Source organism: Lycium ferocissimum, chromosome 3 (assembly GCF_029784015.1).
Source record: "Lycium ferocissimum isolate CSIRO_LF1 chromosome 3, AGI_CSIRO_Lferr_CH_V1, whole genome shotgun sequence".
NCBI lineage: Eukaryota > Viridiplantae > Streptophyta > Magnoliopsida > Solanales > Solanaceae > Lycium > Lycium ferocissimum.
Window position 1 is genome coordinate 34,691,600 of NC_081344.1, and position 27,558 is coordinate 34,719,157.

Genomic DNA, 27,558 nt, shown 5'->3' on the forward strand with positions numbered 1-27,558 from the left:
AAGCCAGAGATATGCATTCAGCTAGGGACTACCATCCTAGTAATATCCAAATGAGTTTTATTTAAGGAGTATAAGTTGCATGTGACAATATTAACTATGGAGGGAAAGCAAAGGCCGTAACTTCATATTTTAGAAAACCAATCAGATTACAAAAAGCCCCAAACTTCATAAGGCAACAACTTCTTTGCTCCTAGTCAAACAGAAAAAGCACCAGCAGGCAGAAATACTTCCTACTAGCATGCCCCAGCAGACATCAATTTAGTTTTTGTAACAAGAATCTTCAACAACTCCAAGTAATACAAATAAACTTCACTGAAAATAGAAAGAAGAAATTTACTGCCTACACCAGCTGATCATTTCATCAAACGGCACACCTCCTTTAACAACAAATAATTTCTCTAGTTTAAAGTTCCAAGCAGTTCAAAAATTTAATCTTGATGAAACATTCACTAACAAATCTAGTAATCTGATCTTAATGAACCAAAATAACAGAAGGAATATCTGAGTCTATCCTTAAATAGGATATCTTATCATGTAGGTGTAAAAAAAATTCAAGAAATAAACAAAAAAAAAATTTCTTTTGAAACTTGATAAGTAAGAAAAGCATTTTCTTTTGAAAAAACATAATTGTCTGCACTTTCAATGAGAAACTATCGGCAATCCATACAAAGTGAGAATGTGTTGGGTTATAATCAAAGTTCCCGAGGCTGACACTACAAAATGCATTCTGCTAAGAACTACGAAATTCATATGTACAACTAAAGAGTTCATGTGACCTGAGGTCTCTATGTTACTCCTATTATCGGATCAAGTATCTGACAAATATTTGAGCTTAGGCAATGCCATAAGACACTTGAAATAGTAAAAGTAAAATATAAAGAGTAGAACAACATATTAGCAGCCCCTATAAGCAGCACATTCGCAGGCATCAAGCACAAACGTGCTGCAACTATTAAGCTTAATAACACCTGCTCACTCAATTTGCGCATCATATATTTTGATTTTGCTTTCATATTTTCTCTTTACATAGGCATAGACATGAATACATGGTGACAATGTGAAACAAGTAGTAGTACTAAGCTCAATATACAAAATAACCAACCAAACTAAACTAGATTTATACTTCTTGCAAGTCCATAAACATTTGTTTGTTAAAGTTTTGACATAACCAAGTCCAAGTTTATATATATATGTGTGTGTGCATGTGTGTGTGTGTGTGTAGGATACAATCAGGCCCATAAAACCCCACTGGCAAATAAAAAAGATACAAGTACATATATTTATTCAAGCTTAGTGATTTGTCCAGTGGCAATAACTAATCATCTACCGGCATGTCATTGCTCAATGATTCCTGAACATGATTTGTCCGGTGATGTATCTTACTATGTTTATAATCGATGAATTAAGCAAAAGTTAATTGCACTTATGGAAAAGAGAAGAGAGAGTTTCCAACAAAACAGATATTCAACATAGTTATTCACCAGGAGAGTGAGTATCAAATGGATAAAAAAGAAACGGGTTGCAAAGGTTGTTAGGACCTATCAAGTGAAGTTGTAACCAACACCTTGAGAAACACATCCCCGCAAATATTTGTTTATGCAGGTTTTAAGTGAAAAAATTTCATGTTTACCCTGTCCCTTGTTTCATTCTAATAAATGGACTCAAGATGACTCGAAATAAATGTTCTTTCTCCTGAACTTCGGCTGGCTTTGTGACATTTGGTAAAGAAATGGAATAAAGTACAATTTACTAAAGTAGTCTGTAATGAGATCACTAGAAAAGTAGAACGTTCCTGTTTGCCACTTACTTTTTTATCAGTAAAAGGTAAATTTATGAATAAAGTCAATACCAAGCTAGTACTAAGTCAAGTACAAAATATTATTAAGGAACCTTCAAAGCTGAAAAGATTCCAAGAGGTACAACATTATTGTAATATCAGTAGCAAAATCAGTATTAAACCATATTTTAAAACTTTGAATACATTCTTTCCCTTCCCCTCAAAATATATATGGTTTCTTGCAAGCCAAATACTTGTTAAGAAAATGGACAACGGGATAACTCAACCTAAAAAGCTAACAAAACCATATATAAAGTCAAATTGTCCATCCCACAAAACCAAATAGAACATGTTCACTTATTTTTCGCAAACACTTGAAAGCTAATTCAAGCTAAATCTTCCATTTTGAGCACAAAGTTCACTTCATCCAAAATATTTTTTGCTAAAGAGATAATAAAGAAATATGTTCATGGAGCATTTTCATCTTTTTAGTTTCCAACTTTATTAAAATTCAACTGACATGGTAAATATTTACAAAGGGATACATGGAAAGATCATCCAGATAAGTGTCACGCCCCGAATCATGGCCTGGGCGTAACACGACACTCGGTGCCTGACTGCATGTGACCGAGCGATCCAACTGGCTTTCTGAATCAACATGTGAAATCAAAACATACTAAATGGAAATAATACTTCAAACATGTCGATCACTAAGAATCTATCTGAAATATCATAAATGCGGAAATACTGAATAAGTCCGAAAGTCTGAATAAGTGGCCGACAAAGCTAACATAAATGCCTACTAAACTGACTGCAACTATTATCTATGAAGCCTCTAAGAATAATAAAGTCTGACTGTTTACCGGAATAAGGCCCCCGGCATACCTAACTGACTAGAAATGATGAACAAGATCAGAAGCGGATAACACCCCGAGGGAACCGGGGGCTCACCAAATAGCCGGTACGATAATCCTAGCGCTCTCGAATCGTCAACTCAGGGGTCGTTACCGCATCGTGAAATGCAGTTCCGTGAAGTAATAAAGGGAACGTCGTGACATTTGAATTACCTTTGGTATGTAAAAATCGAAAGAAAGAAGCGTAAATGGAGTGCTGAAAAGGCAAATCAATAAACATGTAAAGAGTGTTGAAACTGAAATTGAACTGATAACTGATAACTAAACTGAACAAGTAAAGATATGAATACTCCCTGTTCTGAATGGAGAATCACCTCTGCTCTGTAATGAACCATACTGGGGTTTGTAATCTATTTTAACTAAGAGAATAGATATTTCAAACAATGCACCATGGGTCGTGACCTAGCGGGCAGCATCATCCACTACTAGGCTATATCTCAAACAATGCACCATGGTTTATAATATGGTGGGTAGCATTATCCACTACCAGGCTATGTATCAGAATGCACCATGGTTCATAACATGGCGGGCAGCATGCATCATCCACTGCCAGGCAATATATATATATGTATATATGTATATATATCAAACAATACACCAGGGTTCATAATATGGTGGGTAGCATCATCCGCTACCAGGCTATGTATCATATCATCATGCACCATGCTTCATAATGCATGGTAGCATCATCCGCTACTGCTTGTATACGTACTATATCTGCAGTAGAGCTACTTGCGTATACACATAAAGGTGATAGTCAACCGACACTAATGGACCTAGAAAGCAATGTATCACAAAAGCATATTTAACATCACTTTTCATATTATTGAAGGCATTCTTGAATTTAGACGTGCTTGTCAATTGACACAATTACATGTTTTAAACTCTATATAGTTTCTCGAATCCTATCATGAGTTCATAAACTGTAGAGTCATCATATTTCTACCCTTTTTCAAGAAGTATCATAAGTTGAGGAACCTTCATATTATTGTTCTAACATGGATACTGAGCATTACTATCATGAGACATGGAATCACAGATTGTTTATAGAATTTAGAATATTAACTATTCATAAGCATTCTGGATTTTCATGACTGAGACCTAAATGGGGTATCAAACACAAGTCTATATTGATTACGTATGACTTCACAATGTTTGAAATGAAAGTCGTGAACGAATTACGAAATTGTAAAAAAGCAAAGTTTTCACTAATTTATACATTTAGGGACAGAAAAATAGAATTCGCATGTAAAAGGTAGTTTTAGTGACGAAATAATGTTTATTTAACTACGAAATGCGTATGACTTTAGAGAATTAAACTAAATAGTTAGTGACGTATCAGTTTCGTCGGCATTAATAACCTCATTAGTGACGAAAAGATTCTATTACCTACAAAATTTTATATTTTTAATGACGAACTTGTTCGTCATAAATACTATGCATTTGGGGCCGAAAAATATTTTCATGGGTAATACAACTCTATTTAGCGACGAAACACTAAGTTGTCGTTGTATACATTTAGTGACACGTGCTTTAGGGACGAACGGTTGACGAATTATTTTTTGTCACGAAAGTTTTTTGTGACGAAATTCGAGTTTTAAGTGACAAAATTATTAGTCGCTGATAAAATAACTTGTTGTAGTGAGTCAAATACTTCTTGTCAAAGTGAACAACAAATGTATACTCCCATCTCTAATTTCAAAACCATTTATCCCATTTCACTGAACGTTACACATCCATAGCCTACAGTCACAATACTTCTTGTCCAAGTGAACAACAAATGTATACTCCCATCTCTAATTTCAAAACCATTTACCCCATTTCACTGAACGTTACACCTGTTAGAATACTCCCTTTTCTCTTCCAGTATTGTTCTTGCCATTGGTGCAATGTCTGTTATCCATGTGTCAGCAAATCTGATCATGCACTACAACAAATTGCTTTTTTGGACATATTAGATCGTATATAAATTCCAATGGTCATTTTATTTCTCAATATAATATGCACAACAACAAAATATCTATTAAATTAAAGGAAACTCATATATACAGTCATCAAATAACCTTTTTATTTTGTATCTTTCATTTATTATCCAATGTTTCGTATTATTGCATGTCTAATAGCCTAACACCAGTGCTTTAAAAGGCGGGGGGGCATTAAAGCGGGGGGGGGGGGCTTTTTACTTGGGGGCGTAAGCCCAATGGATACGGATCCGAAATTTTAATTTATAATATAATAAAATAGTATAATAACGCAAAATTATAAAAAAAAACATTAATAGCTCAAACAATACATAATTAACAACATAATTAATTAAAGAAACTCATAGATAACAAATCTTGTAACATGATTTTACAAGTATAAATAACGCAATAATATAAAAGCTATTAAGAGATGTAAATCAACTCGAACATCTTAACTTTTAAACAATAAAAGAATCACGATTCCTTAAAATATATTACTATCATAATATGTAAATTACCTCCCTAAAAGAAATTAATCAATAACTTTTATCAGTATTATAATGAAAACATCACTCCTTCATGAATAAAAATAAAATTACTTTCAACTTGCAAAATAATAAAATATTACAATTTTGAGACATAAGACAAAAACATGAAAACCAATGATAGGGGAAGATGTAAAATTCGGCTATGTATTTTTTAAAAGAAATATTAAGTGATATTCCACCTTCACGATATTCTCAAATAGTAAATATGCAATACTACGACTTGTTATTTGTGTTATTCTCAATCTTTGTATTTCTATAGATGAAAAACTATTAAACATCATTCATTTATTAAAGTATTATGAGGGTCAACAATATTAACTAAGGGATTTGACACATAATTTGTGTAAGAACTGTTAGCGTCGGGCATTAGACGTGTTTAGGGCGTACAGTCGGGCACTTAGGGCGTAAGCCTCATAAAACTAAATCCCACAGGTAGGCCTCGAGGCGTTTTGTCAATGCGCCGCCCCGGGGCGAGCCCGAGGCTAGTCCCAAAACTGTCTTTTAAAACACTAGCTAACACAACATTTTGATAAGTCGTCGCTAATACGTCGCTAAATAGGATTAGCAATGGATTTTACTATTTAGCTACGCAATTTGTTCGTTACTAATTCCTGTTTTTAGTAGTGTTATTTGTACAATTTTCCTATTTATTTTATTGATAATTAATTTTTTGCTGCTAGTATTTACCTATAATTTACTTTAAATAATGTCATATTTAAAATTCTCCGATGATGAGATTATAATCTTAGTTCTTTTGACAAAACATTCGGTGAAGATGAAAATGAATTGATCCATGCTTAATGTTGAAAATTTTGGCAACCAAACTCTATAAAGAAATCATAAATTGTATGCTAATTATTTGAGGCAAAAATAATAATCCAACCAATTCATGCACTGATAATATTCTCATTTGTGGGTGCTCTCTGTGCGAATAGTTCTAGGTGGGTTTATAAAAAGAGAAAAAAGATTTACCATTGTACTCCTCTATGCCTCATATTCTTTGTCATAATAATAAAAATATCGAGTCTAAATTACTTATTAATTTACAAAATTAATATAAAATTAATTAATTTTTTTCATCTTACCTTTAATATTAAGTGATCATGAAAATAATTAATATTGATTAAAGTGTAATTTAATGGGGAGAAATAAAAATAAGATAGTAAAACATTCATTTTATTTGGCGTGTGCCGCGTAAAGGAAAAGCGAACAACTATTATAAGACGGAGGGAATACATATTTTGACAAATCGGTAGGCACTGATAATATTGTACATTTAGTAGGAGTTTGGCCATAAGAATTATTCACTTTATTTCAGAATTTTTTTTCACTTTTGACGTTTGGTAGTAACAATAAAATTAATAACTGAAGTTGTATTAGAATACAAAAACTCAAGAAACTTATTTTTCAAAAATTTTCACTTTTTTACAACTACATTTCACCAAAAATTATAATTTTAAAAACTACGGCCAAATACAACTCTAACTCTAACTTCAAAATTCCCAAAAAAGTGAATTTTTTTTTGATTTGTATGGACAAACGGGGCCTTATTCTCTCCAAAAGGTTCCTTGGTCGGCTGCTTCAAATTCAAATTCTAATACGGGGGTTTATAACAAAAAGAAAAACGAGTTAAAAAATTTAACCGTAATAGTAGTAGATTCGCCGTCACGCAGGTAAAACCAAAATTGAATTCATTTGAACTTTTCTTTGCTGCTACTATTACACAACACAGCTATATTTTAGCAAATCTTTCCCCTTTTTGAAATTCCTCACCCATATTCTTTTTTTTTTTTTCCTCATCAAAAACTTCAAAAATTTTCAAATCTCTCTCTCTCTCTCTCTGTCTGTCCGGTGTCTTGTCCAGTCAATCGGAGTAAAAACCCTAGCATTTCAACACCCTTTTTACTTCCCTTTGACTCAGATCTTTCCTCCAATATAGGTTTTTTTTTCTAGTTTCAACTTCGATCTGTTACGATTCCGTTGCGTGCTCTCTGTTGTCCAATCTGAGCCGTTGATTTCTTCTGTTGTTGAATCGGAGCCGTTGTGGATTTAGTAAAAATGGAGGCGATCGAGGAATTGGCACAGCTATCAGATTCGATGAAGCAAGCTGCTTCTTTACTTGCCGATGAAGATGTTGATGAAACAACTTCTTCGAAAAGGCCATCCACTTTTCTCAATGTTGTTGCTATCGGTGCCACTGTAAGTTAATCAACATTTCTAGTTTATGTGTTTAGATTTGCTAGTTGATCCGATCGATCCGTATTAATCTCCTACGATCTAGGATTTAGGATATATATCTGCTTAATTGAATAAGCAAAAATTCGAATTCAGCTAAGAAGAAGCACTTTTGGTTGCCCTTTTTTTTTTTTTTTTTTTTTTTTTTTTTTTTTTTTGGGATTGAACTCGTAGCATTTTGTATTTGTAGTATCATTTTACATTTGCCTATTTTTAGATCTCTAGTGCAACCTGATTGTTTCTTTTATCTTATTATATTGTTGCTGTTACTTTCTATTATTGCTACTGTTGTCTTTTGCATCTCTTATTGAGCCAAGGGTCTACCCACGTGGTGGGATTATACCCAATATTGTTGTTGTTGTTGAACACGTGGCATTTTCTTAGTTGAGACTGAAATTTTGTTGATCGATCTTTTACTATTAGTTGACCAGTGTATGAGGATCTGTGTATGAAGTTGATTTTCTCTCTTTCTATTCTGTTTGTCTTCTTTGATTTGCTTTTGATCTATGTATGAAGTTGATATTCTCTTTCGATTTGGTTTTGTACCTGCTTGCTTCACTTTATTTTCAACCAATGTTGCATCAAAATAGCTTAAATAAGTTGATAATATGTGTTAGCATTGGTATTATTAATCTCTTGTTTGGTAATATTTTTTTAACCTCTGTATAACTAATATACATAACACACATTTTATACTATTTATGCATGCTAAACCATGGTATTAGCAATACAAGGGTTATTAATACATGGATAAGCATGGTGTTAAAGACAAAACTGTCCTTAATACACCAAACCAAACAGCAGATAAGAAATAATCCCAGTATTACTAATCTCAGCATTACTAATACACCATATTCAGTACTAATCTGATTCAGTACCAATTTCTACAACTTATTTTATGGAATTAAACCTTTGTTTAATCTTTTTTGCATGAATGGAACACAAAAAGTAGACTACCTTCAGGGATAACACACACCTAAACATCTTGGATGATACAATGGTGAAGGGGTAATTTTTACTCGATATCCGAAGGTCTCAACCCTGACATTTACTCGTAAGAGTCTTGGAATGATCAAACTTATAAAGAAAGCTGATCTTGGACCTAACATGAAAGCTAGCGCACAAGGTAAGGAATGCCCAAGACCACATAAGGGAACAACCTGTTCCCCTAACCAATGAGACACATTACACCTTCCCGCATACCCATGGTCGGACATTTAGAGTGTGGACACTATAATATTGGGTGTAACATTAGCAAATCAAAAATAAAGATGAGTGATTTGGATAACGATAATCATGGTTCCTATAAAGTGGAGAGATGCCAGTACCACTTGTTACTATTTCAGGTGATCATATGAATGATGACTTAAAATACATTATGACTATTTGAGATGATTACACGAATGATGAATTTAAATTGTTGTCGACAAAGAAGGAAAAAGTATTGTGTGGGATGTATTCGTCATTGTGTAGGTGCCACAAATTGGGCTAATCACCAAGGTCTGTGCTTGCATTTCGAAAGCCCAAGTAGTTTAAACCAAATACCACTAGTGATCCTTTTGAATTAATCAAGATGAGAGCATATGGTAATCAATATGAGAGCATATGGAGGACATTGTTGAATTTGTTGCATGTAGTGGTCGATGTTAGCTACAGTGAGAAATTGAAAAGAAGATATACAACATGAGAAGTAACTTCCTTGGCATGTATGCGATATTTTGGTGAGAAATGAAGATGAGAGCTTTGAGAGGATGTGATTACGTTGTACTGATGAGGTTCTATCGTTTGATTCGAGTAAAATTTTGGTGTACTTATGCATGTTCTAATTAGTATATATGATTTAAATACCATTGGTAGCGAATCATATTTTTATATGGTCACTGCATTTTGCGTACAGGGATTTTTTCTATCACATCAATAAATTTATCTTATTAAATGCTCCCTCCCTCCCAATTTATGTGGCACAGTTGGAATTTCTCGAGTCAACCAAGTTTTTCCTTTCGAGTAAACTATTGGTGTACTTATTAATGTTCTAGTTATTAAATATGATTTAAGTACCATTGGTAGCGAATCATATTTTTTATATGGTCACTACATTTTGCTTACAGGGATTTTTTCTATCACATCAATAAATTTATCTTATTAAATACTCCTTCCCTCCCAATTTATGTGGCACAGTTGGAATTTCGAGAGTCAACTAAGTTTTTCGAGATTCAACCTTTTTATTGTAATTTACAGTACTTTTTACGTAGTTTCCAAATATATAAATTTTATTTCAAAAAAAATTTAAAACTTCTATGTTCAAATTCACAGTAAGTCTAAAAGTTTTAATCTCGAAATTCCAACCGTGCATCATATATTGGGACAGGAGGAGTAATCTTTTACGTGTACACGCTTTTTTTTTTTTTTTTTTTTTTTAAAAGATAGTCGGCATTTGAGTTTCAAGTGTCAACTTGGAGTAAGAGCTTTGGTTTTGGATTGTGGATATGATATCCTGTAGTTTTATGGGTTGGTATGTGTCAAGAAAAATCTCCAGTTTTTATTGCTAGATAGTTCACAACACGAAATCTGCCATGTGTACCCAAGGTGAATGACAAATGAAAAGGCATACATCTAGAGACATTAAGGTAATTAGGATTAGTCCTTGCATCAGTGTTTCCCTTGATTACATCTTTTATACAATTTCGTATCTAATGTATCTTTGTAAGTGAAGACTTGGATGTGTGTATCGAAACTGCAGTTGCATCAATTGATATGGTTACACATTATCAAGTTAGTGCCTATTGACTCCAGTATAATTGAGTAAGAAATTATGAAACAACCGAGCCTATTGGACCATTGCGCTGTCGATTAAATGCAGGAAATTGAATCTTCTACTGTCAGAGTGTCTCATATTAGTTGAGGGAATGAGCTGTTGTCCTCTCATTAGTAAACCAAGATTAGGGACTGGTCATAGTGCACCTTGCCAAGTGAGTACCTATTCCATCTAAGCTCAAGTGTAACTGAAAATAAACTATGGAACAACTGAGTTTTGTTGGACCATTGCCCTTCAAGTTGTGTTAATAAAATGTAGGCAGTTGAATCTTCTACTAGTAAAGTGCCTGATAGTGGTTGAGAGAATAAGCTGTTGTCTTCCTATAGGTATACCAAGAATAGGAATGAGGCCGGTCTCTAATACTATATGAAGAAAATAGATCTTGGGTCTAATCAACCATGTAACTATAACATGTTAATGTTGTTATCTGCACTCTAGATGTTCAGTCTTGGGTGTGTGTTTGGGGAGTGTTCACATATTGGTTGAAAGAATGGACTGTTTTCTTCTTGTATAGCTCACCTCATGGGCTAACTTTGAGTTTGAGTTAGACTCAAGGTCCGTTTTCCTAAACATCGATTTTACTCTAGGTATTACATTTGTTAAATATGAGCCACAAAGATGTATATGGACATCATCGATCACATTTCTAATAGATGAAAGAATTGGTGAGATTTCATTACATTTGGTGGAACCTAGGTAGTCCATTTTGTTTCAGTTTCTTTTATCATAACGTATTCATTTATTCACGATATAAAGCAGTAAATATTTAAATAGTCCGAAAATAGAACTTTGCTATGTTTCATGGCTTCCTTGTTTCATTCTATCAAGTTGGAAGATATTTTATATAATTTCTGGGGAACGTTGGTTGTTCCAAATTATTCTTGACTTGGAAATGCATACTTTCTTGAACTGCTTGTCTAGAGCATTTTTAATTTGATTGAGTTGTGAGATTGATGATGTGGACGATATTACCGAATATCTTTCCCTTAAAGAAAGTATTGTTTGTGATAGGGATAATACTGTCTGTATAGCTGCTTGGTCTATTATAATGAACAATTGTGCATGAGATGTCAATACACAAATTGCTCCCTCAATTGTTCTGAGGATATCGATACGTATTTGAGCTGTGTAAAACTTTTTACAGGGTGCAGGTAAATCAGCTGTACTGAACAGTCTAATTGGCCATCCTGCTTTGGTATGGTTTTTTCTCCATGAATTTAAAAAGTTATTTTTCACATCTCATTTTGCCTTGTTGACTCTCATTCCCAAGTTTCAGAATCAAAGTCCTTTTGATGCCTAATATGATCCTTCTATTGACAGCCAACAGGTGAAGGCGGTGCTACTCGTGCCCCCATATGTATTGATCTAAAACGAGATAGTTCGTTGAGCAGTAAATCGATCATTTTGCAGATCGACAGTAAATCACAGCCAGTCTCTGCAAGTAAGCTTCTTAATTAGCTAGTGGGTTTATGAGGAATGGTTGTTTTACATGACCGAGGAAGCCGGTGAATGAAAATCTACCAGTTCTTATGTCTTTAAATGGGTTAACATTTCTCTGTTTCATCTGCGCAGGTGCTCTTCGACATTCTTTACAGGATAGACTAAGCAAAATTTCAAACAAGAGCCGCGATGAAATATATTTGAAGCTACGAACAAGCACGGGTGAGCATGCAAGACTGTTTTTATCTGCAAATGATATAGTTACATAATGATTTTGTATGCTCTATAAGTCGCTTCTAAAAAAAAAAAAATTCCAGGAGTCTCCTTTCTTGGATCTGGGGTTATCGGAAACTTCATCTCTTATTTCCCACTGGTGGAGGATTAAGACAAACAAGAACATAACCGTGAAGCACAAAAACATGCTAATTTATCAAAAAAGCATTTAAAACTTGCTAATGATATTTACCCAGATTTCGAGACAACCTCCAAATGCATCGATTCGTAGGTGCAATACTACAATGATTGAAGATTGAAGGATTTAAAGAGAACGACCTAAATTTAAAATTGTTTGCAAGGAAGTTATTTTTTTGAAACTGGTAACATTGGTCAAGGAAATTATCATAAAAGGATCTCGTGATCATACTCAAGAGTGGGTGTTGGCATTGGTCCCCATAAATTAAGTTGGGATGTTTTAATATCAGAAAAGGACTAGTTGGAATGTTGTCTTTCCTTCTGATCAATATCAAATATTTAAATATGTCTAAATGCCGCTACTGACACTGCTTGCAAGTCCCTCTATATACAGCATGCGGTTATATTATTATTGTGTATTCGATCTCTGCCAACTTTGTCTCCTCTGCTAGTCCTTTTCTTTTGGTACTTAATAGAGAATTTTATTATTTGTAGCACCCAGGGGGTGCCGGAAATGTGCAGTTATACAAAATTAAACTTAGTTCGTTTACTGCACGTAAAACAAACTGAACTCTCATCCTCTCAGCTTCCTGTACATTTAATTCTTACACCAAAAAGCTAAAATTGATATACATTTATATTTTAATTAGCAAATATTCTCTTTTTTGCCTTCAAAATATCCGTTCACCAAAGAATTCCTGGTACAGTGTATCAAATTGTCCTGACAGCTGTTTGAAGCACTGCCCTTTTCCAACTAAGCAGCAGTTCTTTCGAAGCTGCTGGCATGCACCATTTTACTTCAGATAAATTCAACATATGCACCAAGCTGAGCTGTGAACTTGCAGTGTATGAATAAGTTACTTGCATCTCATAACCTTCTTCACCGAGGATACACCTGTAGCAGATTGTCATTCCTCTTCTTTGAAAATTGTGTTAGTTGTCCTTTGTTAACTTCCTGCCTGGAGATGTTTGATAAATTGGATCAAATGTCGTTTGCTAGTATTCCATGTGACTTTCTTCTCCTTGCTTGGGTGGCTGTGTTCCTGGATTTCCCTTGATTTAATTTTTCTTTTACTGCATACAGCTCCACCATTGAAGCTGGTGGATTTGCCTGGTGTTGACAAGGCAAACCTTGATGATTCATTGGTAAGTAACTATACAAATATAATGGTTAAATTTGTCAGATAGCTTAGACTTCATATTTACTGAGATATCTTTCTAAACAGACTCAATATGTTGAGCACAACGATGCCATATTGCTGGTCGTAATTTCTGCTGCTCAGGCACCTGAAGTTGCTTCATGTAAAGCTATCAGAATTGCGAAGGAGTATGATAGTGAATGTAGGTCTATCTATCCCAGATTGATTTGTGCCTTCTAGAAATAAGAGGCTAAAGGGATATTGTCTATTTGTAGCTGCTCATTCATAATCCTTGCACTGTATGTTTTATATGTGAACTATACACGTGATTTATTTCCGTTCCATTAGGTACTAGAATTGTCGGTGTTATTAGCAAGATAGATCACGCAGCTTCAGAGCCGAAAGTGCTTGCGGCTGTTCAAGCTCTTTTGTCAAATCAAGGACCACGAAGTACAGCTGATATCCCCTGGGTTGCCTTGATTGGTCAATCTGTTTCCATAGCTTCTGCCCAGTCTGGAAGTGTTGGATCTGATAACTCATTGGAGACTGCATGGCGAGCTGAGAGTGAGAGTTTAAAATCAATACTGACTGGAGCTCCTCAAACTAAGCTTGGTAGGTTAGCTTTGGTCGAGACCCTTGCTCACCAGATACGCAGTAGAATGAAAGTCAGACTTCCAAATCTGCTTTCCGGGTAATCTCACTTGCTTGAATGCTTCTATTGATAGTTTGTACGAAAATCTAACAATCCATTTCACTGTTTTTCATGCTCAGCAGAAGCAATTGATTGTGGAAAATTGGTGTTAATATATTTGTTTTACATACACCGTAGTTTCGAATCAGACCAATTTTGTTTTCGAGTAGGGCTGTCTAATTTGGAGGTAAAATTATCTTATTGTTTTCCAGGTCCTGCAAATCGTACTTATATTGTTATTTCTAAAACTGGGAAAGACTAATTGCACTAGTGGAGAAGTGCCTGAAAAGTAAAGTGAGCCACTGAATTTTTGAGCAAGCAGGAGATGAGGAGATAGGGAGGATCTGATAAGAGGCATGGAATTCTGATTGTCCCGACAATAAGATAGGTTCTTTTAAGCAAGATCCAGATAATTTACATTTTGAAATTAAATGGGGAATCTAGTTCTTTGGACTTACCTTCCTACTAATAATGGATATCATTGTTGATACGATGCTCTTTCCTACCTAATCTAAGACTAATAATAGCTTACAAGAATTTTTTAAATATTCTTAGTCAAACTATTGAAGTTATTGGATTTCTCCTGGTTCCTCCATCCATAGAATGTCCTTATTAATCGAACTTTCTCTCTCGAGTCTGGAAAAATGTTGGTGTTTTTGATCGTTAGGCTTACTTATATCATTTACTGACCCTTTCTTTTTCCTTGATCGATTGATTGGTGTGCCATCTATTGACTCATTCTTGGAATTTTTCTCTGATGCAGGCTTCAGGGGAAGTCTCAAGTTGTACAAGATGAGTTGGTTAGGCTTGGGGAACAAATGGTTAATAGTGCTGAAGGTACCAAAGCCTTAGCACTTGAGCTTTGCCGTGAATTTGAGGACAAGTTTCTGCAGCATATCACTGGCGGCGAGGTGGGTGAAATATAATAAAACTCTTAATTTTCTTATTCACTCTTTGCTATGGCAAATTCCCAATATTTTTATACTATTTTTGGGTTGTAGATTCTCGTTGTTTACCAATTACCCCCTCTGTGGCAATATGTGTCTTACTTTCCTTTTTAGTCTGTTTCTAAGAAAATGCCACTTCTATATTTAATAACTCTTTAGCTTCGACATCCCACATGACATGTTTAAGACCACAAGATTCAAAGGGCATTTTGGTACATTACACACATCTCTAGTTTTTTCTTTTGGTAATCGTGGTGTCTAGACCAGCTTATGTGCATCCTGGCTAATTCCATGAGGTTTGAGCCGTGGAAACAACCTGTTGCAGATATGCAAGGTAAGGTTGCATACAATAGACCCTTGTGGTCCGCCCTTTCCCCGGATCCCGTGCATAGCGGGAGCTTAGTGTACCGGGCTGTCCTTTCTATCTGCTACCTCCCACCAACACAGGTACCGGGTAGCTCTTTCCGCCAAGACTTGGACAGATGAAATCACCTAGTGTTTTTTTCGTCCGCTGGAATTGAACTTGAGACCTTATGGTTCGCAACTCCATTGACCACTAGGTGTCGCCGTTGGTGCTTTACACATGTTTAGTTTAAGACACTAGTTTCGAAAGTCTACTTCATTTTCTTGAACTCGTGCCTTGTCAAACTAAGACACAAAATAAAACGGAGGGAGTAGCTTTTATTTATGGAAGTTCCCACTAATAGTTTTAGTGATACCTTACTGAGAAAAGTACATTGCTTATGTTCTTGCTTATAAAGATTGTGTACAGCGCGTGATGTGTAGGCGCATGTCACGAGTTCGAACCTTGCTCGACAGAATTCTGGTATTTAAGCTGGGAAGGGTAGAGGGGCGGGCCCATTCTGCAAGTAAAAAAAGATTGTGTACCTAATGACTGCAGTTCAAAAATATATAAGCACTTTGAGGAATACGAGATTATCCATATAGATCTACCTGTTGGATAGAGGAAAGCATCCTTAGTAGAATTGGCAGAATGTTCATGCTCTAGTTATAATTCTTTACATGTATATTTTGAGTACTGTTTTCTTGTTCGTCCTTTTGTTCAGTTACAACACCACCAAACGCAGTGTAAAACCTCAATCAATCTGCTTCGTACGGACTTACACTGTAGCTCATCCCATGTTTTATATGTTAGCATTATGTTTCATAAATGGACTTTGGTTAATGTATTATCTTGTCCGATATTACCCATACATGGCATGAATTGCACTATAAGTGTCTTTTTTGACTACTCAAAACCCAAGGAAAAGGTAAAAATTTGACATATTATTAAATCACATCTGATATGTAGTTAGGGCTCTTAAATTCTTCGCCATGCATTATGATTTTAGAGCTCTTTCATTTCTTTCAGGGTGATGGGTGGAAAGTGGTTGCAAGTTTCGAGGGGAACTTTCCGAATAGGATAAAGCAGCTCCCATTAGATAGACATTTTGACATAAACAATGTCAAGCGGGTATTTGTTTTACACCACAGTTTTTTTTCAATAATGTGCAGTTTCTCCTCTGTTACCAACTGCATGTATTTCTTTGTTTATTTCATAATTGTTTTGCTTGCTACCAGATTGTGTTAGAAGCCGATGGTTATCAACCCTACCTGATTTCTCCTGAGAAAGGGTTGAGGTCTTTGATAAAAGGTGTTCTGGAGCAGGCAAAAGAACCTTCACGTCTTTGTGTTGATGAGGTAAATTGGGTCGTTGCCCTTCTGATTGTTTCAGCTCTTGGTTTTGGTTAGTCTTTTCTTTTTGTTCATTATTCTTCATGTGTATCATTTCTTTCTGTTAATCTATGTGAATTTGCTTCAATGCATTGGCATAGAGTTTCAATAATTTAATCTCGAGTGTATTCATATCACCTTCATAATTGTATTGGTGTCAATTTGAGACACTGTTTCAACCAAAAAATATGACACTTAACATCTGTTTACAATTCCATATAGTTTGTCTCGTTCTCTTTAGCATAATCATGTGTAATTGGTCTTTCTCTTTCCCAGTTTGTTGAAGTTAATCCCTTAGATTTAATAATCTATGGAGCACTAACAGTGTCTGAAATTGATCTTAAATACGCTATAACAATATCTCAATTGATCTTAAATATGCTATAACAGTTACATGAAAAAGCAAATCACTTTTAGTATTGGTGGATGCAAACAACTGGATTGCTAGCTGGATTAACAAATCTGAAATTTGCTTCCAATATTTTTGTGTACATTACTATAAATAATGTGTCCCTGTTTGTAAAGACAAAAGTGACCAATTTTTGTGTTCGAAACAACTCTCACTTAAGAAAAATCTCTATGCTATTTTACCTATAAAGTTTTTGCAGGTTAAACGAACAAAAAAATTGGGCTCCATCGTAGTAGCATAATAGAACCTACAAATAAGACATTGGGCCGTGCTATGCACGGGGAACATCCCACTAGTATATAAATCTGACCTATAGCGTAGCGTACATTTTAAAATGCTGAAACGTTTTATCTCATTAATTCATTAGTCATGAAGACATAATCGCCCAAAAGTGCAAAAATTACAAAAAGGTACCATGATTACACAACACAAGGAGTCATTATGCAGTTTGGCAGATTCTCAAAGCATATTTTTACCCTGAATTGGTGGGAACTTCTTTTTCTTTGCCTTTTGGAGTTGGCCATTTGTTTTATGATTTACTTGTGAGCTTGGGATGTTAATTGTGTAATTTATTGTTATTAAATGAAATATACGATCTTTACCCTTTAGAACTATGTTGAGCTTCCAAAATTATTGAAGTGAAAAAAACACCATATGCTTTTTACAACCTAAAACAATAGTGAACAACTACTATACCTCAATCTCAAACTACTTGCGATTGGCCCTTTCAAAACTATATTATTGCTTCTGAAATATTGGAAGTAGGAAGTATATGGGGTACACACATTATACTCTTTTTTTCAATTGGAGGATTGCCTATCCATTGTCAAGGATGCCAATGTTATTTTTGATAAATATGGACACAATGTTAGATTGTTAATATTATTAAATAAAATTGGGGCACAGGCTGATGGTGTCAGACTAGTGATTAACAGCTATCACCTGAGTGTCGGTGTTGGTGTAACAAGGTGCTACCATGTATTTGGTATTTGTGCATTATGGATGATACTTTGGTCACTTATGTCTCTAGAACATTGAAAAGCAACGGCAACCTAGAACCATCTACCATCATGTTAAAAATTTCATCTATTTTATATGTTAATTTCTATAGATTATATATCTATATTATACTAAGTAGATTGTAGATTTCGATGTATATCTATCAGATCGTGGCTTCATGTACCAAATATGGGGGAGCCATTGCAGGGGTAAAAAGAACACTTTGTATATCTGAGGAATAGCCTCTTGATCCTGGTGCACCACGAGGTCCCCATTTGTATAGATTGAGTGTCTTTCATAGAGAACCGAAGATCTCTGTGGGTTCTCTACCTTTTGGTATACTGCTTGTATATGGGAGCATTTTTCCAAATCAATAAAATTATTACTTTGTCAAAAAGATATTTTGTCTCTTGTAAATGGTTGCATTCCTCTTGAGTGCCATTTCAAATGAATTTCTCTCTTCTCTATTTATCTTTCTCAAAAGGAAAAATGAAGAAGCAAGAGTAACCACTAGGTTCTTATACTGGATATTTTTCTTGGCTATCAGGAGGTGCTTCTACTTTTCAAGCTCTGAAGTTTTGTTCTAATCCTACCTCTCTATGTGAATCTGTTATAGGTGCATCGTGTACTTGTTGATCTTGTCTCCTCTGCTGCAAATGCCACACCTGGACTTGGACGATATCCTCCTTTCAAGAGAGAGGTAATGATGTCTAGCAGCTCAGATTCACCTTTTTAGTTAATATGGAAACATACACACAAATGTTTGTAGTTTTGACTTTTCATGGAAATATTTGGCCGGTATACTAGGTCGTAGCAATTGCTTCTGATGCATTGGATGGATTTAAAACTGATGCCAAGAAAATGGTAGTTGCCCTTGTCGACATGGAGCGTGCTTTTGTCCCCCCTCAACACTTTATCCGCTTGGTGCAGAGGAGGTATGGTTGATGATTGTCCATTCGTTTTTTAATTTGTTTTGATTTTTTATAATCTTCATCCCTGTAATCTTAAGCTTCTTGCTGTGCGGCTTTTATATGGCCACTGATTAAAAAACTCTTATATGGCCAAATCCTGTTGCACAAAAGTACAATGCTTGCGCTAAATGTGTGCAGAAAAAAATGAATAGGAGGTACAATTAATCATTCTTTGATTTGTTTGTTTGCATCTTTACCCCTTTTTTGAGGTCAATCTTTTCATGTCACTGCGTTTCATCCCAGGGACCAGTTGCTTTGCTTTTCTTTGGTTCTTTTAGTTAGCCAGTACAGAGAGATAACATTGGAGAAACAAAAGATGGTTGCTTCCAGTATTCTTTCCTAAAAGTATCTTTTTCTTTCCATGAATTGCTGGTTTTGGTGGTATTTGCTAGTGATAACTATAGCAGGTAAAAAGACTCATGTTTAACAAAGTTAACCACTCTCACAATGTCCATCTGCGACTGGCTTTTTTCCAGAATGGACAGACAGAGACGTGAGGATGAGCTAAAAAATCGGGGTTCTAAGAAGGCACATGAAGCAGAGCAATCAATGTTGAATAGGGTAATCATGATTCTTTTTTCTCAAATTATCTGCTTCTCACTATTATCTCATTGAACTCAGGTCTTGCAACGAATTGCCTTAGGAACTTTACCTATTTATTTTCTAAATTATTTTGTGTTCTGTACGCTTTTCTGTGTTCTGTAATTATTCACTTTAAGCTTATTAGTTAGCTTCTCTGTACTGTCTTGTCTTTAATTGTTAACTTAGGCAACTAGTCCTCAAACTGGAAGCCAGCAAGGTGGAGGAAACTTGAAATCTATGAAAGAGAAACCCAGCCAGCAGGACAAGGATACATCAGAAGGCTCAGCTTTGAAGACTGCAGGGCCTGAGGGAGAGATTACAGCAGGTATCCATCCATCTCTTTCTGTATATCTCTTGTTTTAGTAATTTTTTGTGTTCCCTTTTAGATAGAGTTATTTTTTTTTAGAAAGGTGATCTTTAGATAGAGTTGTTATTAGTATGAATTTCCTAACCTGGGGCCAAGACTAAAGATAATATGTTGTAGTTTGTCGAAATTTCTTTTGGTGCGACTTTTCCATGTTAGCATGTGGGGAGCTAACAAGTATATTCAGCAATTGAAGGTAAATGTTTGTGCATTCTGTTCTTTCTGAAGTAGTTGTTTGCCTAGCTGCCAAGGTCAAAGGTGGATCAATTCTTTGTTCTCCCAATTGATTTTTTGAACGTGTAACATTTGTTTCTCTGATAGGTTCAAAATGGTTTTGATGCCATTAGAAGCAGTAATATTTAGTAGTCTTGAAAAGATGGTGGTTAATCGATTCTGAGTTTTCTCATTACCTCTAGGTTAAAACTATTATTTATCATAGCTTTTATAACTGCCAGGATTCTTATTGAAGAGAAGTGCCAAAACAAATGGATGGAGCAAGCGATGGTTTGTTTTGAATGAGAAAACTGGAAAGGTCAGTAGGTGACATGCTCATCACTTTTTACATGCTAGAGATAAATTGGCCTTCTACTACCAACTTGTATAATCTATCGACCTTCAAAAATGATGTGATAAGACTCCTGAAGACTTGATAAAATTTACATCTTTAACCCACAAAGAGAAATGTCTTGTGAATGTTGGAACTTTCTTTTGCCATAAGGAATGTATAAAAGCAGGAATATTTTTTGACGCATTAACTTTGTCATTGTAGTGTTTCCTTTTTGAGTTTTTCGGTCATATTGATTTTTTCGCTTGAAGAAAATTTAAACCAGGAGTTAATTTCTACGCATAAACCCTTGGTGAAGTTTCTCTAACCTGACGTCCTTTTTCAGCTTGGATACACGAAGAAACAAGAAGAACGCCATTTTCGTGGTGTCATAACATTGGAGGTATTTTATGTCTCTCACTCTTTCTTAAACTTAAATAATATATTTCAGTTTTTTCTTGAATGCAAATTATATTAGTTGCACGTCAGAATCGGCAGAACCATACAGAATGGGCCAGAAATACATGCACAAAATTATGGATGGTTAAGGTCATAACGGATACTGGCTGAATATGTATGGAGTCCCGTAAGATTTTTCATTTAGACACCTAGACTAAGGGTAATACCTATTGAATACCTCAGGCTTGCTGAAAATGATTCTACTGAACACTTAAATGATAATCTCTCACAATAACAAAGTGCGTGAATCTCAAACTCTCTGATATGATAATCTCTCACAATAACAAAGTGCGTGAATCTCAAACTCTCTGATATGACAAAAAAAAACCAATCAATACGTGACATGTGGATTTCTTTTTAAAAAGGTCCTCTTCTAGACTTCTACCTTTTCTTTTTAGTTAGAATCCAGCCCCCCAGGTTTTTTCCTTGCTCATCGGCCCTCAACACAGCACCACCGTGGAAATATCAGTCTTGATTCTTCCCATAGAAAAGGCCTTGGTGCTTACTGGATTCAGTAAAAGACGACGAGGATGAGCTCCAAGGGTAAGATAAATGGAGATCATTTGAAGTTAAAAACTCTGAAATTACTGTAACAGCTGATGGCGAGGCGCAAATGTCATTATCCAGAAATTTAAGTCAAGATACATAGCAAACAAGAAGCTTATGGTATACTCTTAGATCCAATACTCTCTAGCTAGTCGAAGAAAAAGAAACTGAAGGAGCATGCAGCAGCCTTGAACATCCCTAAAGTTGTGGGCATGCACGAGTAAGTTGACACTATGAATCTATACAGCTGTGGAGCAGTGGCTATGGTGGAGGAGAGGAGGAAGGGGATTGGAAAAATGTAAAAAAAATAATTCTATAAAGTTCTTCTCAAGTGCTTATAAGCAGTTTATTACACACACTGTGCCATGTCAGCAGTGTGTGTCTAATTGACACAATTTGTCTTCACTTCAGGTGTTCAATTGGTACAACCCTTTGTTTAAGTGCTAAATTGAAAATCTTGACAAGTGTTAGGAGCCGCATATGTATCCAGCTATGGATACTTGAACACTGTAGTGAATAAACTAGAACAGTTTGGAGTTCCATCATGATTCTTCACTTCTTTCCCTCGGCTATGGTTTGCATTCATCAGTTTGTTGATTTTCTTTCCAGTCGGTGAAACAGAATATCCTCGAACCTTGGACCTTAGAATCCACCTTATCTCTTTGCCTTAGGATTACTCTTTTTAAAAAACTCTTTGTTCCTTCTAAGTGCTTCCCTTTTCTTGAACTCTTTGAAAAAGTACCTCATACTTTGCTTCTTTTTATTTAAGCTCATCAAAGTTTTTCACAGTGCTATGTTCAGCATATTTGGCGCTCTCTTTTAGGTTTGCTTGACGTTGACTCTTTCTAGACTGCCTCCATTTTCATGACCTAATTGTCAGTGATTGAAGGTGGTGTGCTTACTACAGTCTTGGTACACTTGCAAGTTGATGGGATCACACACTATGATTTGCCATCAAACGTAATAATTTGGCATGAACTGCTAGGTTTCTAGCTCTGTTTTGGGTTATATAGTCCTATGCTCTTAACAGTTATGTTGCTTCTGCTAAAGGCAAAATATATCGAATCCCTAATACAATGACATGGTCATGTGATTCACAGGCAGAGGCGGACCTACATGTAACGGTGGGAGTGCACGTGCACTCCCACCCTTCGGAATTTTTGCACTCCCACCCTTCGGAAAAAAATCTGTATATATATGTGTATATACATTGAAAAACTAGCATATATTTAATTGTGCACTCTAACAAACGAAACTGTCTTTGGGGCATGTTGGTTGCAACTGCTGCTTCCCTTAAATGTCACCCCGGATCAAACCCGAATGTCACTTTTAATTATTTTTGAGCCTATTTTAGGAAAACAATAAGCGTTAAATGAGCTGGCCCAGATTCAAACCTGCACTATCACCACATGTTGCACAGCCTTAGCCACTGAGCCATCTCTTTGATCTGCTTCACTGTGTTAAATTTTATTTATTACACATATTTGACCTATATACTTGTATTTTTGCCACCGCTACACTATTAGTGACCGGTCCAACACAGTATTATCCCTCAATCGTCATTAAAATATTTGTTGGTGTTTATGTTAAGATAATAGTGCCCCCAGCGTCTTAAAATCCTGGGTCTGCCTCTGTTCACAGGAGTGTATTCTTGAAGAAGTTCCTGATGAAGAAGCAGCTCCGGCGCCTACCAAAAGTTCCAAGGACAAAAAGGCAAATGGGCCTGATGTTGCAAAAGCACCCAATCTCGTATTTAAGATAACCAGCCGGGTTCCATATAAGACTGTTTTAAAGGGTACACTATACATCTCTGGAATCATTTACTTCCTGTGGCTTGTTTTGTTATTTTGAAATGCTCAGAAGAAAAAATGTAATTGGTTGCAGCACACAGCGCTGTTGTCTTGAAGGCTGAGAGTGTGGCAGATAAGACAGAGTGGTTAAATAAATTGCGAATCGTCATCAGCTCTAAAGGCGGTCAAGTAAAGGGTGAATCTGCGCCCCCTATCCGGCAAAGTCTTTCAGATGGATCTCTTGTAAGCAACTATTCATTGAATTCACCCATTCTGCAATACAGATTTTTCCAATAAGTGCCCTTGTTCAACAAATAATTACTCCCGTATAACTGGCTGTTTGTAATCTTCATTTTTGTATCTGTTCTCTTTCTGATAGTTGTGTTTCAAGTTGCCTGTTATGGTTTTCTTAAGCTGTAAACTAATTCCTTGGCCACGTGTTCTAAGATTATTAATTCTGCTGCTTGTATTAGGAATCAATGACTAGAAGACCGGTGGATCCTGAAGAAGAACTTCGATGGATGGCTCAGGAAGTGCGTGGTTATGTTGAAGCTGTTCTAAACAGCCTTGCAGCCAATGTGCCAAAAGTAGGTCTTAATTTTGCATATTCTGTGCACTTCTCTTTGTTCTTTTAATGTAAAGCCATCTCACATGGTGCTATTTGGTTTCAGGCAGTGGTTCTTTGCCAAGTAGAGAAGGCAAAAGAAGACATGCTTACTAAATTGTATAGTTCTATCAGGTAAGCAGTTCAACTTTTCCTTTCGGATTCTATGTCTCAACATCTTTCATCTGCAGTGGCACATTGTATTTGCTTCAGTGACAGAAAGGTGTAGTTGCAAATGATCCTGAAGTTATGGCCATTCTATACTTCTGATAAAAATAATGTCCACTTTATACTTATGAAAAAAATGTTTTGGCCATTATCCGAAGGACCACTTGCAACTGTATCACAATTTGTGCAGCCGTCTTTCTAAAATAATTAACTATCTTAGATATTGAAATATATGTGCTTTCATGACACGAGTCACGTAAACCTATTTCTTACTTCAATACTAATCTCTCTTTTGTTATTTGTTAGAGACAGTTTAGAATTCTCTTCAATAAATTGATAGACTGAAATATAGACATTCAATTTGGGCCAAAAGAGTAGTTGTGTCATGGAAGCCTGCAGTTACTGCAAGAAATTGTGTTAATCCATTTTCTGGGTTTAATAAATTGAATATTTCATTTTTGTTGGTATTCTTCTGGGTTTAGTGTGTTGACATTGTTTGACTTAATGGATTTTAGCGCCCAAAGTACTGCAAAAATTGAAGAGCTGCTCCAGGAGGACCAGAATGTAAAACGCAGGAGAGAGCGCATTCAAAAACAATCTTCTCTTCTTTCTAAGCTTACTAGACAACTCAGTATCCACGACAATAGAGCAGCTGCTGCTGCCAGCTACGCAAATGGTGAAGCAGGTATTATAGGCGGTTCATTTGTTTTTCTTGTCTGAGAACAATTGAAGTCCCACGAAGTTATTTGCTTAATTATTTTATTTGGGTTTGAATAAAAATGTTAGTTATCTGTTAATTAGTTGAAACAGACTTCCCATGTACCCTTGCGAGCTGTATGCTTCTTAAAGTTTCTTCACGATTGCTTATAGTCCTTGGTAGCTAATACTTCACATCCAGCTAATTTCCAGTTAGTGTCCTGGCTAGACTTAAACTGCAGTGAAAACTTTTTGGAACATGATTTGGGGTAAAATGACACAATTGTTAATTATGCCCCCCTCCCCGGGGAACCCCGTGGATGCCATACCAGGGTGCTGACTCATTCTTCTATTTCTGCAGCTTTTGAGTTGTGAAAGACCATATTCTTTTTTTTTTTTTTTTTTTTTTGAGGTTTTTGGATTTTGCTTACACATTTCGAATTTATAGCCTGCACTTTATTTCTGCAGAAAGTAGCCCAACAGCATCAGGTCCGTCATCTGGTGATGATTGGAGGTCTGCATTTGATGCTGCTGCAAATGGCCCTTCTGGTCTCTCTAGGTATGGATCAAGTGGTAGTAGTCGCCGCTACAATGAGCCTGCTGAAAATGGTGATACAAATTCACGCTCTAGTTCTGCTAGCCGTCGCACCCCTAACAGGTTGCCACCTGGCCCACCACAATCTGGATCCGGTTATAGATCTTAAAATTAGGTAATTTTGAGATGATTGATTCATATATTCTTGTTTGGGGTGGTTGCACGTTTTTGCTTTTCCCAGTGAGCTCTTTCGATGTTGAGTATGTTATACTAATATTGTAGAATTGGTATACCGCATCTTTGTAGATAGATATTGTAATTGTCATCCTCCCCGGATTTTTGTCTCGGTTGCTGGAGTTTGAATTGTTCCAAGAATTATTCCATTGATAATTTCCTTTCATCAGAGACATTTCTTCTGTAATTCAAATGTATTGGTCGCTATAGTATGTATTCTTCCTTGTAGTTAATATAGAAAGTATTTTGCTTTCTTTTCTGTTCCATCTGAAGACGTAAAATTCTTTTGGATTTCCTTGCCAATATTTTAAATTTACTCGAAGAAACTTCATTAGTCCGAAATTTTCTGCTTGTTGATTTTGCCTCTTATTGAATGCAGTTATCATTTCAATGACTTTTCAAACCATACTTGAGACTCGAAATCGAAGATTGTCAAAAGTGGTATCAAGTGTGCTTATGAAAAAACTATGAAGGAGATACATGCAAACCTCGATAAATCGTTGGAATTGGGATCTTCGAGCTACCAGTAACTCTAGTTTTCACTAGGAATTGGATACTCGATCGTAGTACGACTGATTATTAATTGCGTCTTAGTAGGATTGCACGGTAAGTGAAATACAAATATGGAAGAACATGACAAAAAGAAAGGCAAAATGATTGGAGCACGTATTTGGTGAACGGCTAGGTGACAACTTGGGCATTAGTCTGACGATTTTGTTACTATTAGTCTGATCTACTTTGAGAAGTTCGTTGTACAATTTGCAGCGGGGATAAATTTACTTCAAACTGTTCTCATAGCGGTAGGACTGGGCATAAATTATCGAAAATCGAATTATCAAATTGAATCGGCAATTTTGTTAATTTTTACGGTATTCGGAAGTAAAACTTCAAAATAGTGGTATTTTGTCTTGGTTCGGTACGAGATATTAGTACGGTTCGGTTGATATGATCCAGTTGCTGTGAGGAATTAGAGATGATTTAGGGATGCATTTTAATTCAGTTCATGGTTGTAATTCAATTACAAGAAGTAATTAGCTGTAATTAGTTGGATATTAAGGTGGTTAGGAAGTTAGTTAGAGTTAGGTGCCAAGCACGTGGCCTGAGATGTCAAAAGTAAGTTAAAACTAACTTTCCCGTTTCATACATGTCACGACCCAACCGGAGGGCCATAACTGCAAAACTTTGGAGCTAACTTACCGAGCACGTCTTAACATGCTTCACATTATCATTCTAGGTGGACCATAAAGATAACCTATGAACATCATAATCAATAAGGGCATGAATCCACAAAAATAATAGCTCATCTCTATGATCATTATCAACTATGCCCACATATATACAAGCCGGCAAGGCTGCCAAAAGTGATACAAAAATCTGAACCGATGAGGTTATAGGACACCTAGCTATATATATTTGTCTACGAGCCTTTACATGGAGTGCATCACATCATAAGGACGGGACAGGATCCCGTCATGCCCATATGTACACAAAAGAATAGTACCACTAGGCTACAAATCCAAGGCAAATGGAGTACTCCTGAGAGATAGCTGATGAAGCACCTAAGGATCTGATCCATCTCCCTGCCTACCTGCGGGCATGAACGTAACGTCCACAAATAAAAAAACGTCAGTACGAATAATGTGCTGAGTATGTAAGGCATGAATAACAACATAATAAAGATATGGAAAGTAATATGAGATAAAAGAGATAACCTGTACATCTGGATGCCTCTTAAGGAGGATGTCATGCATGCTTAGCTCTTAAAGAAAAACATCTTCCATTCATATATATATATATATATATATATATATATATATATACGTATTGTCGGAACGTGCGGCCAATTCATATATCATATTATATCTACGCAGCGCTGTAGAACGTGCAGCCCGATACATATATCATATCATTATCCTCCCACGTCGGGGATGATATCACAGGCTACCCACTGCAGTGGCGTACACATCTACGTGCCTCCCGGCCGTCTATAGCGCAGCGCGGTGTGAGAAAATACATACATATATATAAAGCATGCATGAGAG

At 35.9% G+C, this 27,558-nt stretch overlaps 1 protein-coding gene across 2 annotated transcripts; it reads left to right on the forward strand.

Annotated features, from left to right (window-relative positions):
- Positions 1-6,895: 6,895 nt before the first annotated feature.
- On the forward strand, positions 6,896-26,460 carry LOC132050185 (dynamin-2A-like). 2 transcript variants are annotated; one of them, XM_059441311.1, is made up of 23 exons: positions 6,896-7,402; positions 11,398-11,448; positions 11,574-11,694; positions 11,826-11,915; positions 13,189-13,250; positions 13,331-13,445; positions 13,592-13,934; positions 14,698-14,845; positions 16,254-16,355; positions 16,463-16,582; positions 18,640-18,723; positions 18,831-18,958; positions 19,471-19,555; positions 19,763-19,901; positions 20,396-20,472; positions 20,831-20,887; positions 23,131-23,284; positions 23,374-23,522; positions 23,753-23,866; positions 23,951-24,018; positions 24,567-24,736; positions 25,216-25,457; positions 25,896-26,460. In XM_059441311.1, exons 1-22 carry the CDS (start codon positions 7,262-7,264, stop codon positions 25,449-25,451), a joined length of 2,754 nt encoding a protein of 917 aa, XP_059297294.1. In that variant the 5' UTR covers positions 6,896-7,261; the 3' UTR covers positions 25,452-25,457; positions 25,896-26,460. The 2 variants fall into 2 exon arrangements, with proteins under 2 accessions (XP_059297294.1, XP_059297293.1); XM_059441310.1 differs by lacking the exon at positions 25,896-26,460 and having other exon boundaries at positions 6,898-7,402; positions 25,216-25,770.
- The last annotated feature ends 1,098 nt before the right edge of the window (positions 26,461-27,558 follow it).

Coding starts and splice junctions, on each gene's coding strand:
- LOC132050185 (XM_059441311.1), top strand. CDS start 7,262: ATGGAGGCGATCGAGGAATTGGCACAGCTATCAGATTCGATGAAGCAA. Junction 19,902..20,395: donor TGAGGGAGAGATTACAGCAG/GTATCCATCCAT, acceptor TATAACTGCCAG/GATTCTTATTGAAGAGAAGT. Junction 23,523..23,752: donor GTCTTTCAGATGGATCTCTT/GTAAGCAACTAT, acceptor TGCTTGTATTAG/GAATCAATGACTAGAAGACC.